General features: G+C 46.6%; 1 protein-coding gene across 1 annotated transcript in view; it reads left to right on the forward strand.

Annotated features, from left to right (window-relative positions):
- Nucleotides 1–17,946, forward strand: part of LOC134345114 (uncharacterized) — a 154,722-nt gene that overhangs the window by 33,498 nt on the left and 103,278 nt on the right. The window contains exons 7-27 of the mRNA XM_063045289.1: nt 11–267; nt 984–1,068; nt 1,281–1,343; nt 4,268–4,512; nt 4,601–4,884; nt 5,024–5,301; nt 5,444–6,042; nt 6,401–6,962; nt 8,097–8,296; nt 8,406–8,786; nt 8,900–9,186; nt 9,592–9,872; nt 10,334–10,471; nt 10,549–10,805; nt 11,522–11,606; nt 11,819–11,881; nt 14,925–15,169; nt 15,258–15,541; nt 15,681–15,958; nt 16,101–16,699; nt 17,058–17,619. Of these exons, the coding sequence (XP_062901359.1) occupies nt 11–267; nt 984–1,068; nt 1,281–1,343; nt 4,268–4,512; nt 4,601–4,884; nt 5,024–5,301; nt 5,444–6,042; nt 6,401–6,962; nt 8,097–8,296; nt 8,406–8,786; nt 8,900–9,186; nt 9,592–9,872; nt 10,334–10,471; nt 10,549–10,805; nt 11,522–11,606; nt 11,819–11,881; nt 14,925–15,169; nt 15,258–15,541; nt 15,681–15,958; nt 16,101–16,699; nt 17,058–17,619 (6,033 nt within the window). The remainder of the gene's footprint in view (nt 1–10; nt 268–983; nt 1,069–1,280; nt 1,344–4,267; nt 4,513–4,600; nt 4,885–5,023; nt 5,302–5,443; nt 6,043–6,400; nt 6,963–8,096; nt 8,297–8,405; nt 8,787–8,899; nt 9,187–9,591; nt 9,873–10,333; nt 10,472–10,548; nt 10,806–11,521; nt 11,607–11,818; nt 11,882–14,924; nt 15,170–15,257; nt 15,542–15,680; nt 15,959–16,100; nt 16,700–17,057; nt 17,620–17,946) is intronic.

A 17,946-nucleotide genomic window follows, 5' to 3' on the forward strand; every position in this document is an offset into this window, starting at 1 on the left:
GTGTGTGCAGGTGGTTACTACATCTACATTGAAGGCAACGATGGGCAAGAAGGAGACCGAGCCCAATTGGTCAGTGCTCCATGTGCTGAGAGAGGAGCTCGATGCATGCGATTCTGGTACCACATGTATGGAGTAGCTCGGCATATGGCTTTGAACGTTTACCAGGTTGAAAGCGGAACAGCAGTGCTGAAGTGGTCTGATTCAGGAAATAAGGGAAACCGATGGATTGAAGGACAGGTTAGCCTTCACCTGTCTGGAGATTCTCAGGTAAGCTGCATGGATAATATTTAAGAAGTCACTGAAATAATTTTTTAATTCATACAAGTCCAGGAAAATAAATAATGATGGAGACACCGTGTAACCTATGGTGTTTGTGTTGGTTGTAAAGGGACTTGTAAATTTTGGTGCATTTCCCAGCACTGTGTCCAAGGTTGATGAGTACGAGAATAGTCTTACACTGCATTGCACATTTCTCTTACCTCTCCCCTTGCAATCTACGAGTTTTAGTCCATCAAAATGTATAGCTACTTTGTAGACTTATCATCATGTGATCCAGTTTAGGTATTTCTCGACACAGCTCTTTATTAATTCCTACCTTGCGCTTCATTGTCCATACACAAGTATCAACGCAACTGTATACCCCAACCCAAAGACGTAGATCATGAATTCTGTTGTTCCCTCTGTAACAATAGTCACTCAGAACACTCCCTGAATTTTTCACACTGAAATTGGGGATCTCCTGTTGGCCAAATGATTGATCCTTCTTCTGCCAGCACCTGGCAATGGGCTTTTCTTTGCCGTTGAAGCCACTGTTGCATCACAGTTCCTTTTAGGATTGATTAACTCTTGGTTTGTTTCGTCATGATCTAGAAAGCGCTATGCAGCTGTGTTTCCCTAGAATGGAATGAAATGAAGGGGAGATGCTTCAGTTGTGCTGCTTGACTGGTTGTTGCCTGCTGAAGTTTTGCTGCTTTCTCTGACAGATCCTCCTTGAAGCGGTCCGTGGCAGTGACTACCGGAGTGATGTTGCTGTGGATGACATTTCCTTTCACGTAGGATGTTGTGAAGGTTGGTCTGATGTGCTCGGTGCTTCCTTTGGATGAATTTCTCAAATGTTGAAAATAATTATGACATCGTTATGTGAGTTGAACCGATTGGTATTACTCCTGTCACACTCTGATTCTCTTTTGATTTTCCATGCTTCAGTCAGCTAGAAATGTGAGATGATGTGATTCTGTTATCAAAGTTTTTATGTTCTAAGACGGTACATCTCATTCCAGCAGATGATTGTGGGCCAACGACATCTCCAACTACAGCCAGTACCATGATGCCTGACAATACAGGTAAAGGAATGCAAGATGTATGTAATGTGGGCTGAGAGTGTTCTATTTGAATGCACATAGCATAAGAAATAAAATGGACGAACTTGAGATTCAGCTACAGATTGGCATGTATGACGTTGTGGCCATCTAAGGTATGCCATACTGAAGTACTACTTTGTAGCCTATTGCTTGTTCCAGTTTTCCATCTGAATCATTCTGTTTAAGCAACTTCATCTGCACTTTTGGAGGGAATTGTATCTGCATGGATCACATTTTTTGAGGTCTTCATTTTCCGAGCACTAATGTTCACTTTATGGGTGAAAAATATTCCTTGTCTCCTCTCGTCCTGCCCTCAATTACTTCAAATCTGTCCCTCGAGAGATGATTATGCCATCTGCTAATTAGATTAGATTATGAGGACATGCAGTCCTCTTTTATTGTCATTTAGCAATGCAAGCATTAAGAGATGATACAAAGTTTTTCCGGAATGATATCACAGAAACATAAGACAAACAAGACTGAAAAACTGACAAAGACCAGATAATTATAACATATAGTCACAACAGTGCAAAGCAATATCGTAATTTGATAAGAACAGACCATGGGCACGGTTAAAAAAAAGTCTGAAAGTCTCTCGGAAGTCCCATCATCTCACGCAGACAGAGAAGGAATCAAAACTCTCCCTGCCATGAGCTTCCAGCGCCACAAACTTGCCGATGGAGCACCCTGGAAGCACCTGACCACAGCCGACTCTTGAGTCCGTCCGAAAATTTCGAGCCTCTGACCAGCCCTCCGATACCGAGCACTGAGCATCATCTCCGCCGAGCGCTTTGACCACGGGCACAGGCAATAGGCAAAGCCGAGGATTTGGGGACTTCCCCTCTGGAGATTCTCGATTGCTCAGCAACAGTGGTAGCGAAGCGGGCATTTCAGAAGTTTCTCCAGATGTTCCTCCGAGCTTCTGACGTATGCTTCCATCAAATCAGGATCGTGCACGGCATCCTACATACAAATACGATATCATTTCGGAGCAGCCACACGCGCTGTGTCACGCTGCCATCTTCTCTTCCCCTTGAGTTGTTAATCTAAACATTATCATCTGGATTTGAATTATCTGTCCCTGAATCTCTTTGGTGAAGAACGCAAATCTGTGGCAATGTGGGGGCATTGGGAGCAAGGGTGGACCCAAATGCAAGACTCATCTTCTGAGGTTAATTAAATTGAGTTTATTGTTTGATACCAGGAGAGCAAAGCAGAAGCAGGAATAGCGAACCGGACAAAGACTCAGGACTACGGCTAGGCTGGGACTAAGTGTCTGGGCTTGGACTCGGAATCGGATCCCAGAACTAGAGGAGACATGAAGAAGCTAGGGTATGGACTCTGAGCCAGAGACTGGGCAAGGACCCAGTACCTGGGTCTTACCTCGGGCTCGGACCCCAGAACCAGGCAAGGAGATGACATGGGCTAGGGAGAGGAGAAACATGGGAACACAGAGCCTCGGTCTCAGGAGAGCAGGTACATGGAACCATGGACACATACAGAGAACACAAAGCCGGGACCCCTCCTTGGGTACAGGACATAGGGCCGGGACTCACACATAGAACAGAGAGCCGGGACCCCTCCTTGGGTACAGGACATAGGGCCGGGACTTACAAATAGAACAGAGCCGGGTGCCCCTCCTTGGGTACAGGACAAAGTGCCGGGACTCACACTCTGAATGGAACCGGGTCCCCCTCCTTGGGTACACGACATAGGGCCGGGACTCATATTCATCATGACACTAATATGAGACTGGACAGTACAAAACAACGACAGACAGATCCCATCTAGCTCCGGCAATAGAACTAGACAGAGGTGCAGGCGAGGGCTAAAGACGAGGCGAGGCAAGGCTTCAGGAGGGAGGGGCAGAGAAGGGATTCAGAGAGTGGGGTAGGACAAGAATCACAGACCGCCAGGGCCATGACTCCACTTGGTAATTGGATGCCGCCAGGCCCAGGACACGACTCGGTACGTGGATGCTGCCAGGAGTGGGACTCGAGTCGGTAGTTGGCTGCCGCCAGGGCCAGGATTTGACTCAGTACTTGGATGCCACCAGGACCAGGACTTGACTTGGTAATTGGATGCTGCCAGGCAGTGGCGAGCTCTCAACTCGGCCCGGGAACGATAGACAGCGGTTCTTGATTCCCTCTGGCGGGTTAACTGACCTCGGTGAGGAAACGTTGCAGGCTCACTTTGGCAAGGTAACTTGACAGGGTTGCTCCGGTGAGGAAAGACGAATTACCGGCACTCGCTTTGGGCGGAGACAGGGCTTGCACCCGCCAGATGACACTAGCACGCAGTACCTCTGGTGACTTTGCAGACGCTCTCGCCCCGAAAGGCCGAAAGCCGGAAACTATAAGCCACCGGTTCAACTGAGAGTAAATTGCCTCCAATCACCAAGGCTGAGGCACACGGGAAAACAGGGAATCAACGGTCCGGATCGTAACATAAAGTAAGTAAATTTAAAGAGACCCCGATCTGGACCATGACAAAATCATTTGTCACAGTCTAATCCCGAGAAGATCAATACAAATTGCCAGTACATTTCTTACTGGCTAAGCCTTCACATCATCAAGGATATCTTGAAAAGTCTGTGCCTCAAAGAGTTGGCATTTATTGATAAGCATCCAGGGCATGCCTCCCAGTTACTGCCATTGGGAAAGAGATAGAGGAGATTGAAGTCCCACACTTGGATTTGAGAAACAGATTCCAGTGTTCTGCCGTCATATTTCTGAACAGTCCATGTATGCTACCTCACTTTTCCCCTTGTGCTTATTTATTTCTCTTCTGCTTCTAACTTGCAGTAATTTTGAATGCGTTGTCCTATATTCCACACAGAAAACAACAAATTTGATGAAGAATGTCAGCAATAACAGAACTATTTCTGATTGTTTTGCTGTTTTCAGAGAGTTCCTGCGTAGTGCAAGGAGATCCGCACTATATGACCTTTGATGACCAAGCTCACGACTTTATGGGAACGTGCACGTACACCTTATCAAAACTGTGCAATACCAGCAGCGGTCTGCCCTATTTCAATGTTGAAGCTGCAAATGAGCACAGAGGCGGAAACCCATACGTGTCTTACGTGAGACAAGTCAACGTTGAGGTTTCCAATCACAGAATCACACTAGGAAAGGGGCGTGTGGTAAAGGTAAGGGCTGGATGTGCTGAGTGTCTTCGTCAGCTGCATTGCAACGTCTGCAGAAGAATGAATTGATGGATGATTTGGATGTTTGCAGGTTGATGGGGAAGAGGCAGTGCTACCAGTTTCAGTCAGCCCGGGAGTTGTTGTCGCTCTGACTGGGCAGTACGTCGTCATTAGCACTAGTTTTGGATTGCGAGTGAAGTTTAATGGCAAGCATCGAGCTGAGGTGACTCTCTCGGGTCTCTTCAAAGGCAAGGTGTGTGGAATGTGTGGGAACTATAATGAAGACAGAAGGGATGATTTTCTGAATCCAGATGGAATAATGGAACCTGACTCAGTCAGCTTGGGCAACAGCTGGCAGTCCGGAAATGACACAAGGTAGAGTGTGAGAAAGCTGCTGGCAACCTTTCCATTGGGTTGGAAACCAACTGTCCTGTTTCTGATTTCCATCTTTATGCTCTTTGAGTTTTGATTTAGCTGGAAGTATTTGTGATTTGGGATGCTGCTGTTTCTGCAGGTGTACTCCTGATGTTGGCATCAGACCAGATTGCAGTGAGGATGAAAAGCGTATCATCGAAAGTAAATATTACTGTGGGATAATCAAGGATGCAGACGGTCCTTTCAAAGGGTGCCATTCGAAAGTCGACCCGGAAGCTTATTTTGCCGACTGTGTCTACGACCTTTGTGCGTTAGGCACGGAGCAGGAGGCTCTGTGCAGCAGTTTGGAGTCGTACGGAGATGCATGCCAGTCAGAGGGAGCGAGAGTGGAAGCCTGGAGGAATGAGACCTTTTGCCGTAAGTGCTTGAGAGTCTAGTGCCAGATCTTTCAATGACACCTAGTGGAGATAGAGAGCAGTGAGAAGTGTTTGAGCAGTTAGTTCTGATGGAAGGAATGTCAGATGAGAGTAACATGTAACCTTCTGGATTCCGTTCACAGCTGTAAACTGTGGAGCGAATAGTCATTATGAGCAGTGTGGCTCAGCTTGCCCAGCTACTTGTGTGAGTCCAAGTGCTCCATCGCGCTGCTTGAAACCTTGCGTGGAAGGCTGTGTATGTGACAGTGGGTACCTTCTCTACAATGACCGATGTGTGCCAGAGGAGAAGTGTGGTTGCTGGTATGAAGGAAAGCACTACCCAGTGGGCTCTGAACTATGGACAGATGATACCTGCTCAAGAAAATGTAGATGTCCTTCTGCAGGCAGTAAAATGGTGTGCTGGGATTCAACATGTTCTAAAGATTCATACTGTGGAGTTGTAAACGGCGTCCCCGGTTGCTACCCATACACGTACGGTATCTGCAGAGTGCATAATGATCCGCATTACAACACCTTTGACAAAGCCACCCTGCACTTTATGGGCAGCTGTACGTACACAATAGCCAAGTGGTGTGGAAATTCCTCCTCCCTTCCGTACTTCAACATTGAAACAAAGAATGAAAATCGTGGCGACGCAAGAGTATCTTATGTTCAGAAAGTGCATGTAACTGTTCACGGCCACAACGTTTGGATTGTGAAGGGGGAATCTCAGCGGGTGTTGGTAAGTGTGTCTCTTACTGTCAGTCTAATTCTTCTAAAGTACAGCGCTCTCCACCAAAAATCATGTTAGGTGGAAACATTTGATCGGTAAAGCAGTTTGCTTGTAACTGGAGATGCGAGTAACTGAGAAGGGAGGCGCAGTGCGATGGAAGTGAGTCGAAGTAAATTGGCATTGAGAGTTTTTTATCCTCAGCTGAAGGGTCGCTCTGAACGGCTGTGAGTGTGTACACATGTGACGGCTAACGTCATTAGACATGCCTGAAGGGCTTGATAGGTACACGGTGCAAATGGTTGTTCTGTTTCTCCAGGGCTGCAGTCCCATACAGTCTGTATGATGCAGTATTTCGTCTTGTGCACAGGTTGATGACGTGTGGGAGACCTTACCTGTCCAGCGTGGCAAGGGTGCCCTGAGTGTGAGCAGGAGCGGAAGATACGTGGTCCTGACAACTGATTTTGGCCTGTACGTGTCTTACGACACTGATCATTCAGTGGAAGTGAAGGTGCCGAGTACGTACTTTAATCAGGTTTGTGGTATGTGCGGTAACTACAATGGAATATGGCAGGATGACTACATGAAACCTGACGGATCGCAAGCAAAGGATGTCAACGAACTGGGAAACAGCTGGAAGGTGCCACCTGACGAGCCGGGTTGTGACCCCATCGAGCCAGGAGTGTGTTTGCCCGCAGATGAGGAGCGCTACCGAGGTGATGATTTCTGTGGTCTGATCAGCAGCCAGCAGGGGCCATTTGTAAACTGCCACTCGGTAATCCATACCAATGGTTTCTTTGAAAGTTGTGTTGTTGAAATGTGCTTGACGGATGGAGACCAAGGAGCTCTGTGTAGGACCCTGCAGATCTATTCAGATGCCTGTCAGAGAGCAGGAGTGACCATTGTGCCATGGAGGAACTCCACTTTCTGTGGTACGTATGAGTAGGCTCCAAATGTTGTTGGAGTAATACTGTACACTGGATTCCGGTTCATTGAGACACCCGGGACCAGTACATTTTGGCCCAATTAAGTGACTGCTCCATTTAGCCAAAGGGTCATGGAAATAATTAATAGTTATAAAAAAAAGACAAACTGCTGTTTAACCGATCAACAAATTCTCTACATCTGTGACGAAGATGACAGAGTTTGTCATCAAAACATCGATTAAAATCGATATTCGTTACCGACCGGAAGTCCGAGGAGAGTTTATTCAGCAAATTATGCATATAAATGAAATACAGAGCAAATTATAATCCTACCCATACTACTACGGTACTCTAAATCAATCTATTAGTTCCCAATAGTTATCGCTGGAGGAATCGTTCAGTAGAAGCTGCCATTTACTGTTGATTGTTAATGAAGGAGATCGGTGCGGACAACTGGTGTAGATTGTTCTGCTCATGCAATGCTTTCGACGATTGCATCCTGCAAAACTTCATTATTATTATCACGATTTCTGATAGATTGTATGTAGTTCTTAATTTGTGGAAGTAGTGAGATCATTTCCTTTTCCATCCCAACCTTTTCTGGCATCTACAAGCCAGACTGCCTGAAACCACAGTGAGCAAAAGAGTTCTGAATTGTCTTCTGCTTATTTCTTACCAAGTGTCAGTGACAAATATCACAAGCACATTCAACTGACACTACTTGAAAACTACTCGCTCTAAGCAGAGTGTAGTGTCCAACGGCCACACATGTCTACGCGACTGACACCAGTTCATCTGTTCCCAACCTTTTTCACGTCATGGTCCCTCACCATGTTCCGAGCGGACCATGTACCACACCCCTGCGCAAGTCAGAAATTATCTGGCAGCAGTCTACTGGCCCAATGAAGCGACACAGTGTCCCAAACAAATAAAGGGAATCACGGTTATTTGCTGGATCAGATTTAGTTCCTCAAGAGTTGTCCCAAATAAGCAGCTGCCCTGATTAACTGGTGGTCGAATTAACCGGAATCCAGTGGACTTACCAATTTTCGGAGCTGTGCAACATTGTGTCAGAGAATGGCCATTTGTGAAGTTCCTTGAATTGAAGTGTAACACGATTTGTTGCTTCTCTGCTTTCAGGTATCGTGTGTGCAGCCAACAGCCATTACAATGTATGCGCCAGCGCTTGTCCAGCCACTTGCACTGACCGCTTTGCTTCGGAGAACTGTAGTAAGCCTTGTGTGGAGGACTGTGAGTGTAACCATGGCTTTGTCCTGAGTGGAAGCTTGTGCGTGTCTGTCGAGAACTGTGGTTGCACGCACAAGAACAAATACTACAAGGTAAGTTGGAGGTGTTTGTGGTGCTCTTTGGTTTCTATGGAAAGAAGGTTCTGTTTCCCATCAGAGCAGACAGCACTTTTGAAAATAAACCTTGCCGTTTGTGTGTCAGAAAGGTGCAATGTTCTGGGAAGACAGATGTCGAGGAAAGTGCCGCTGCACTGGAAATGACCGAATCGTGTGCGAACCAGCAAATTGTGGAGCGGGAGAAATTTGCAAAGTGCAGGGTGGCAATTTGGGATGTTACCGCGCTGACACTGCGATTTGCCATATCTATGGTGACCCGCACTACACAACATTTGATGGGAAGCTGTACCATTTCCAGGGTGCCTGTAATTACACGGTGGCCGAGACTTGTGGAAATACATCTGTCCAATTTTCTGTGACGAGCAGGAATGAGCACCGTGGTAGTCCGAGCTGGACTGTCGTTAACTCGGTGAGCGTGCGCCTGGAGAACCTCCACATTGCATTGCGGAAAAATAGGGACGTTTATGTGAGTATTATATATTTGAAAGAGTATAATTTTCAGCATTGACATGATGTTGTCAAGCAATAGTTGGGTTGTTTGTGATTTTCTGGAAGCTAACTCTGTCACGCTTTGTTTAGGTGGATGGAGTGAGGGTGGAGCTTCCTGTGGAACCCACTGCTTCGGTAAGACTGTCGCTGGTAGGATGGTATGTTGTGCTCCAGACCAACTTTGGTCTTCAGGTGAAGTTTGACGGAGATCATCAACTGGTCGTAGTTGTGGACGAGAGATACAAAGGACAGCTGTGTGGCTTGTGCGGAACCTACACCAATGACCAACTGGATGACTTCTTGAAACCCGATGGAATACTAGCTTCGGATTCAAATCAGTTTGGGAACAGTTGGATAGTTACTGACAATGACTGGCCGTGAGTATTGTCATCTGTGATTTATGTGAAGGCAACTACTAAGATTTCTCCACAAGTCCTGAAAAGTGTTACAGCCAGTGGCGATGTTGCTTGAAGTTAAGGAATGTTGGGGCAAGGACACGATATCATGGAGATAATTCAAATCAACGCGAGTGTATTGTTCTCTTGAATGACAAGGGCACACAGGGGAGAAATGTAAAGATATTTCCAGTGTTGATTTCAGGATGTCTTTCAGTCTTTTCGGTTGTGTCATGGAGTCATGTTCTTTCTTGTATATTCTGATTGTATTATGCAATTTTTCTGGCAAGCCCTCCCTGTACCCTTCCAGCCTTCTTTCTGTTTTGGAGAGGATGAAATGGGATAAATTAAATTTGAGAAGAGTGAGAGATTGTTTCTGTTGCACAGGTGTAACCCAACAGCTCCTCTTCCGCCACCATGCGAGCCAGCAGCAAGCGAAGAGGCAGAGAGATACTGTAAAATAGTCTTGGCTAACCCTGGTCCATTTAAAGAGTGTCACTGGCATATCCCACCCCAACTCTACTTTGAGAGCTGCATCTATGACCACTGTGTGACTGGCGGAGATTCTGTTCAGATGTGCAACACGCTGGAGTCTTATGCTTCAGCTTGTGAAGCAGCTGGTGTTGTGCTGGGAGATTGGAGGCAGCAGAGTGGCTGTACTGAGAAAAGTAAGTCCAAACTCTTAATCTTTTCCTCTGTCTTACTTCTGCATGTGGTGAATCGAGAAACCCAGTTAATAAAGAAAGGCTCTCATGAAGGAGCCTTCCGGCTCAGCGTACGCAAATCCGAGTACTTTACAGCAAGTAGGAAGTCCTTCAAGCTGACAATGGTATCTGAGTGAACATCTCTGCTGACTGGCACTGAAGTGTGATTACATAGTATCTGCATCTAGCCTTCACACAACAGGGAACCTAACTTGTTCTTCCTTTCCCTGTAGATGTTGAGTAATAGCCTGTCCTCATTCATTGTCTCAATTCTCTGATGGGTAGGTGTGGAAAATTATCGTGCCTCCCATAAAGTGCAGTGCCGAGAGACTCTACAGTGTCTTGATTGAATAGTATGGTGTTGAAGATTGTTAACTGTTGTTGAGAGTATTGAGATAAATGGTCTGTCTTTCTGAAATCGGCAGGTTGTTCATTGGATTGTAACTTTGACAAAGACTTGTGCCATTGGACGCAATCCAAGAACGATACGTTGGACTGGAAACGCATCAGAGGGTCGACACCGTCATCTTACACAGGACCGAGTTTTGACCACACCACTGCAGGTAGGTGAAGTGAGATAGCTGTTTAGCCACTGTGCATCTGATTTCTGTCGGAACAATAAACCTTCTTGTGTGTGCAGGTGGTTACTACATCTACATTGAAGGCAACGATGGGCAAGCAGGAGACCGAGCCCAATTGGTCAGTGCTCCATGTGCGGAGAGAGGAGCTCGATGCATGCGATTCTGGTACCACATGTATGGAGTAGCTCGGCATATGGCTTTGAACGTTTACCAGGTTGAAAGCGGAACAGCAGTGCTGAAGTGGTCTGATTCAGGAAATAAGGGAAACCGATGGATTGAAGGACAGGTTAGCCTTCACCTGTCTGGAGATTCTCAGGTAAGCTGCATGGATAATATTTAAGAAGTCACTGAAATAATTTTTTAATTCATACAAGTCCGGGAAAATAAATAATGATGGAGACACCGTGTGACCTATGGTGTTTGTGTTGGTTGTAAAGGGACTTGTAAATTTTAGTGCATTTCCCAGCACTGTGTCCAAGGTTGATGAGAACGCGAATAGTCTTACACTGCATTGCACATTTCTCTTTCCTCTCCCCTTGCAATCTACGAGTTTTGGTCCGTCAAAATGTGTAGCTACTTTGTAGACTTATCATCATGTGATCCAGTTTAGGTATTTCTCGACACAGCTCTTTATTAATTCCTACCTTGCACTTCATTGTCCATACACAAGTATCAACGCAACTGTATACCCCAACCCAAAGACGTAGATCATGAATTCTGTTGTTCCCTCTGTAACAATACTCACTCAGAACACTCCCTGAATTTTTCACACTGAAATTGGGGATCTCCTGTTGGCCAAATGATTGATCCTTCTTCTGCCAGCACCTGGCAATGGGCTTTTCTTTGCCGTTGAAGCCACTGTTGCATCGCAGTTCCCTTTAGGATTGATTAACTCTTGGTTTGTTTTGTCATGATCTAGAAAGCGCTATGCACCTGTGTTTCCCTAGAATGGAATGAAATGAAAGGGAGATGCTTCAGTTGTGCTGCTTGACTGGTTGTTGCCTGCTGAAGTTTTGCTGCTTTCTCTGACAGATCCTCCTTGAAGCGGTCCGTGGCAGTGACTACCGGAGTGATGTTGCTGTGGATGACATTTCCTTTCACGTAGGATGTTGTGAAGGTTGGTCTGATGTGCTCGGTGCTTCCTTTGGATGAATTTCTCAAATGTTGAAAATAATTATGGCATCGTCATGTGAGTTAATCCGATTGGTATTACTCCTGTCACACTCTGATTCTCTTTTGATTTTCCATGCCTCAGTCAGCTAGAAATGTGAGATGATGTGATTCTGTTATCAAAGTTTTTATGTTCTAAGACGGTACCTCTCATTCCAGCAGATGATTGTGGGCCAACGACATCTCCAACTACAGCCAGTACCATGATGCCTGACAATACAGGTAAAGGAATGCAAGATGTATGTAATGTGGGCTGAGAGTGTTCTATTTGAATGCACATAGCATAAGAAATAAAATGGACGATCTTGAAATTCAGCTGCAGATTGGCATGTATGGCATTGTGGCCATCTAAGGTATGCCATACTGAAGTATACTTTGTAGCCTATTGCTTGTTCTAGTTTTCCATCTGAATCATTCTGTTTAAGCAACTTCATCTGCACTTTTGGAGGGAATTGTATCTGCATGGATCACATTTTTTGAGGTCTTCATTTTCCGAGCACTAATGTTCACTTTATGGGTGAAAAATATTCCTTGTCTCCTCTCGTCCTGCCCTCAATTACTTCAAATCTGTCCCTCGAGAGATGATTATGCCATCTGCTAATTAGATTAGATTATCAGTCTTCTTTTATTGTCATTTAGTAATGCATGCATTGAGAAACGATACAAAGTTTTTCCAGAATGATATCACAGAAACACAAGACAAACAAGATTGAAAAACTGACAAAGACCAGATAATTATAACATATAGTTACAACAGTGCAAAGCAATATCGTAATTTGATAAGAACAGACCATGGGCACGGTAAAAAAAAGTCTCAAAGTCTCTCGGAAGTCCCATCATCTCACGCAGACACAGAAGGAATCAAAACTCTCCCTGCCATGAGCTTCCAGTGCCACAAACTTGCCGATGCAGCACCCTGGAAGCACCTGACCACAGCCGACTCTTGAGTCCGTCCGAAAACTTCGAGCCTCTGACCAGCCCTCCGATACCGAGCACCGAGCATCATCTCCGCCGAGCGCTTTGACCACGGGCACAGGCAATAGGCAAAGCCGAGGATTTGGGGACTTCCCCTCTGGAGATTCTCGATTGCTCAGCAGCAGCGGTAGCGAAGCGGGCATTTCAGAAGTTTCTCCAGATGTTCCTCCGAGCTTCTGACGTATGCTTCCATCAAATCAGGATCGTGCACGGCATCCTACATACAAATACGATATCATTTCGGAGCAGCCACACGCGCTGTGTCACGCTGCCATCTTCTCCTCCCCTTGAGTTGTTAATCTAAATATTATCATCTGGATTTGAATTATCTGTCCCTGAATCTCTTTGGTGAAGAACGCAAATCTGTGGCAATGTGGGGGCATTGGGAGCAAGGGTGGACCCAAATGCAAGACTCATCTTGTGAGGTTAATTAAATTGAGTTTATTGTTTGATACCAGGAGAGCAAAGCAGAAGCATGAATAGCGAACCGGACAAAGACTCAGGACTACGGCTAGGCTGGGACTAAGGGTCTGGGCTTGGACTCGGAATCGGATCCCAGAACTAGAGGAGACATGAAGAAGCTAGGGTATGGACTCTGAGCCAGAGACTGGGCAAGGACCCAGTACCTGGGTCTTACCTCGGGCTCGGACCCCAGAACCAGGCAAGGAGATGACATGGGCTAGGGAGAGGAGAAACATGGGAACACAGAGCCTCGGTCTCAGGAGAGCAGGTACATGGAACCATGGACACATACAGAGAACACAAAGCCGGGACCCCTCCTTGGGTACAGGACATAGTGCCGGGACTCACACTCTGAACGGAGCCGGGTCCCCCTCCTTGGGTACACGACATAGGGCCGGGACTCATATTCAACATGACACTAACATGGGACTGGACAGTACAAAACAATGACCGACAGATCCCATCTAGCTCCGGCGATAGAACTAGACAGAGGTGCAGGCGAGGGCTAAAGACGAGTCGAGGCAAGGCTTCAGGAGGGAGAGGCAGAGAAGGGATTCAGAGAGCGGGGTAGGACAAGAATCACAGACCGCCAGGGCCATGACTTCACTTGGTAATTGGATGCCACCAGGCCCAGGACTCGACTCGGTACGTGGATGCTGCCAGGAGTGCGACTCGAGTTGGTAGTTGGCTGCCGCCAGGGCCAGGATTTGAATCAGTACTTGGATGTAGCCAGGGCGAGGATTTGACTCGGTACTTGGATGCCACCAGGACCAGGACTTGGCTTGGTAATTGGATGCTGCCAGGCCCAGGACTCGACTCGGTACGTGGATGCTGCCAGGAGTGCGACTCGAGTCGGTAGTTGGCTGCCGCCAGGGCCAGAATTTGACTTAGTACTTGGATGCAGTCAGGACAAGGATTTGACTCAGTACTTGGATGCAGCCAGGACCAGGATTTGACACGGTACTTGGATGCCACCAGGACCAGGACTTGACTTGGTAATTGGATGCTGCCAGGTAGTGGCGAGCTCTCGACTCGGCCCGGGAACAATAGACAGCGGTTCTTGATTCCCTCTGGCGGGTTAACTGACCTCGGTGAGGAAACGTTGCAGGCTCACTTTGGCAAGGTAACTTAACAGGGTTGCTCCGGTGAGGAAAGACGAATTACCGGCACTCGCTTTGGGCGGAGACAGGGCTTGCACCCGCCAGATGACACTAGCACGCAGTACCTCTGGTGACTTTGCAGATGCTCTCGCCCTGAAAGGCCGAAAGCCAGAAACTATAAGCCACCGGTTCAACTGAGAGTAAATTGCCTCCAATCACCAAGGCTGAGGCACACGGGAAAACAGGGAATCAACGGTCCGGATCGTAACATAAAGTAAGTAAATTTCCGGAGACCCCGATCCGGACCATGACAAAATCATTTGTCACAGTCTAATCCCGAGAAGATCCATACAAATTGCCAGTACATTTCTTACTGGCTAAGCCTCCACATCATCAAGGATATCTTGAAAAGTCTGTGCCTCAAAGAGTTGGCATTTATTGATAAGCATCCAGGGCATGCCTCCCAGTTACTGCCATTGGGAAAGAGATAGAGGAGATTGAAGTCCCACACTCGGATTTGAGAAACAGATTCCAGTGTTCTGCCGTCATATTTCTGAACAGTCCATGTATGCTACCTCACTTTTCCCCTTGTGCTTATTTATTTCTCTTCTGCTTCTAACTTGCAGTAATTTTGAATGCGTTGTCCTATATTCCACACAGAAAACAACAAATTTGATGAAGAATGTCAGCAATAACAGAACTATTTCAGATTGTTTTGCTGTTTTCAGAGACTTCCTGCATAGTGCAAGGAGATCCGCACTATATGACCTTTGATGACCAAGCTCACGACTTTATGGGAACGTGCACGTACACCTTATCAAAACTGTGCAATACCAGCAGCGGTCTGCCCTATTTCAATGTTGAAGCTGCAAATGAGCACAGAGGCGGAAACCCATACGTGTCTTACGTGAGACAAGTCAACGTTGAGGTTTCCGATCACAGAATCACACTAGGAAAGGGGCGTGTGGTAAAGGTAAGGGCTGGATGTGCTGAGTGTCTTCGTCAGCTGCATTGCAACGTCTGCAGAAGAATGAATTGATGGATGATTTGGATGTTTGCAGGTTGATGGGGAAGAGGCAGTGCTACCAGTTTCAGTCAGCCCGGGAGTTGTTGTCGCTCTGACTGGGCAGTACGTCGTCATTAGCACTAGTTTTGGATTGCGAGTGAAGTTTAATGGCAAGCATCGAGCTGAGGTGACTCTCTCGGGTCTCTTCAAAGGCAAGGTGTGTGGAATGTGTGGGAACTATAATGAAGACAGAAGGGATGATTTTCTGAATCCAGATGGAATAATGGAACCTGACTCAGTCAGCTTGGGCAACAGCTGGCAGTCCGGAAATGACACAAGGTAGAGTGTGAGAAAGCTGCTGGCAACCTTTCCATTGGGTTGGAAACCAACTGTCCTGTTTCTGATTTCCATCTTTATGCTCTTTGAGTTTTGATTTAGCTGGAAGTATTTGTGATTTGGGATGCTGCTGTTTCTGCAGGTGTACTCCTGATGTTGGCATCAGACCAGATTGCAGTGAGGATGAAAAGCGTATCATCGAAAGTAAATATTACTGTGGGATAATCAAGGATGCAGACGGTCCTTTCAAAGGGTGCCATTCGAAAGTCGACCCGGAAGCTTATTTTGCCGACTGTGTCTACGACCTTTGTGCGTTAGGCACGGAGCAGGAGGCTCTGTGCAGCAGTTTGGAGTCGTACGGAGATGCATGCCAGTCAGAGGGAGCGAGAGTGGAAGCCTGGAGGAATGAGACCTTTTGCCGTAAGTGCTTGAGAGTCTAGTGCCAGATCTTTCAATGACACCTAGTGGAGATAGAGAGCAGTGAGAAGTGTTTGAGCAGTTAGTTCTGATGGAAGGAATGTCAGATGAGAGTAACATGTAACCTTCTGGATTCCGTTCACAGCTGTAAACTGTGGAGCGAATAGTCATTATGAGCAGTGTGGCTCAGCTTGCCCAGCTACTTGTGTGAGTCCAAGTGCTCCATCGCGCTGCTTGAAACCTTGCGTGGAAGGCTGTGTATGTGACAGTGGGTACCTTCTCTACAATGACCGATGTGTGCCAGAGGAGAAGTGTGGTTGCTGGTATGAAGGAAAGCACTACCCAGTGGGCTCTGAACTATGGACAGATGATACCTGCTCAAGAAAATGTAGATGTCCTTCTGCAGGCAGTAAAATGGTGTGCTGGGATTCAACATGTTCTAAAGATTCATACTGTGGAGTTGTAAACGGCGTCCCCGGTTGCTACCCATACACGTACGGTATCTGCAGAGTGCATAATGATCCGCATTACAACACCTTTGACAAAGCCACCCTGCACTTTATGGGCAGCTGTACGTACACAATAGCCAAGTGGTGTGGAAATTCCTCCTCCCTTCCGTACTTCAACATTGAAACAAAGAATGAAAATCGTGGCGATGCAAGAGTATCTTATGTTCAGAAAGTGCATGTAACTGTTCACGGCCACAACGTTTGGATTGTGAAGGGGGAATCTCAGCGGGTGTTGGTAAGTGTGTCTCTTACTGTCAGTCTAATTCTTCTAAAGTACAGCGCTCTCCACCAAAATTCATGTTAGGTGGAAACATTTGATCGGTAAAGCAGTTTGCTTGTAACTGGAGATGCGAGTAACTGAGAAGGGAGGCGCAGTGCGATGGAAGTGAGTCGAAGTAAATTGGCATTGAGAGTTTTTTATCCTCAGCTGAAGGGTCGCTCTGAACGGCTGTGAGTGTGTACACATGTGACGGCTAACGTCATTAGACATGCCTGAAGGGCTTGATAGGTACACGGTGCAAATGGTTGTTCTGTTTCTCCAGGGCTGCAGTCCCATACAGTCTGTATGATGCAGTATTTCGTCTTGTGCACAGGTTGATGACGTGTGGGAGACCTTACCTGTCCAGCGTGGCAAGGGTGCCCTGAGTGTGAGCAGGAGCGGAAGATACGTGGTCCTGACAACTGATTTTGGCCTGTACGTGTCTTACGACACTGATCATTCAGTGGAAGTGAAGGTGCCGAGTACGTACTTTAATCAGGTTTGTGGTATGTGCGGTAACTACAATGGAATATGGCAGGATGACTACATGAAACCTGACGGATCGCAAGCAAAGGATGTCAATGAACTGGGAAACAGCTGGAAGGTGCCACCTGACGAGCCGGGTTGTGACCCCATCGAGCCAGGAGTGTGTTTGCCCGCAGATGAGGAGCGCTACCGAGGTGATGATTTCTGTGGTCTGATCAGCAGCCAGCAGGGGCCATTTGTAAACTGCCACTCGGTAATCAACACCAATGGTTTCTTTGAAAGTTGTGTTGTTGAAATGTGCTTGACGGATGGAGACCAAGGAGCTCTGTGTAGGACCCTGCAGATCTATTCAGATGCCTGTCAGAGAGCAGGAGTGACCATTGTGCCATGGAGGAACTCCACTTTCTGTGGTACGTATGAGTAGGCTCCAAATGTTGTTGGAGTAATACTGTACACTGGATTCCGGTTCATTGAGACACCCGGGACCAGTACATTTTGGCCCAATTAAGTGACTGCTCCATTTAGCCAAAGGGTCATGGAAATAATTAATAGTTATAAAAAAAAGACAAACTGCTGTTTAACCGATCAACAAATTCTCTACATCTGTGACGAAGATGACAGAGTTTGTCATCAAAACATCGATTAAAATCGATATTCGTTACCGACCGGAAGTCCGAGGAGAGTTTATTCAGCAAATTATGCATATAAATGAAATACAGAGCAAATTATAATCCTAC

Source organism: Mobula hypostoma, chromosome 4, assembly GCF_963921235.1.
Source record: "Mobula hypostoma chromosome 4, sMobHyp1.1, whole genome shotgun sequence".
Taxonomy (NCBI): Eukaryota; Metazoa; Chordata; class Chondrichthyes; order Myliobatiformes; family Myliobatidae; genus Mobula; species Mobula hypostoma.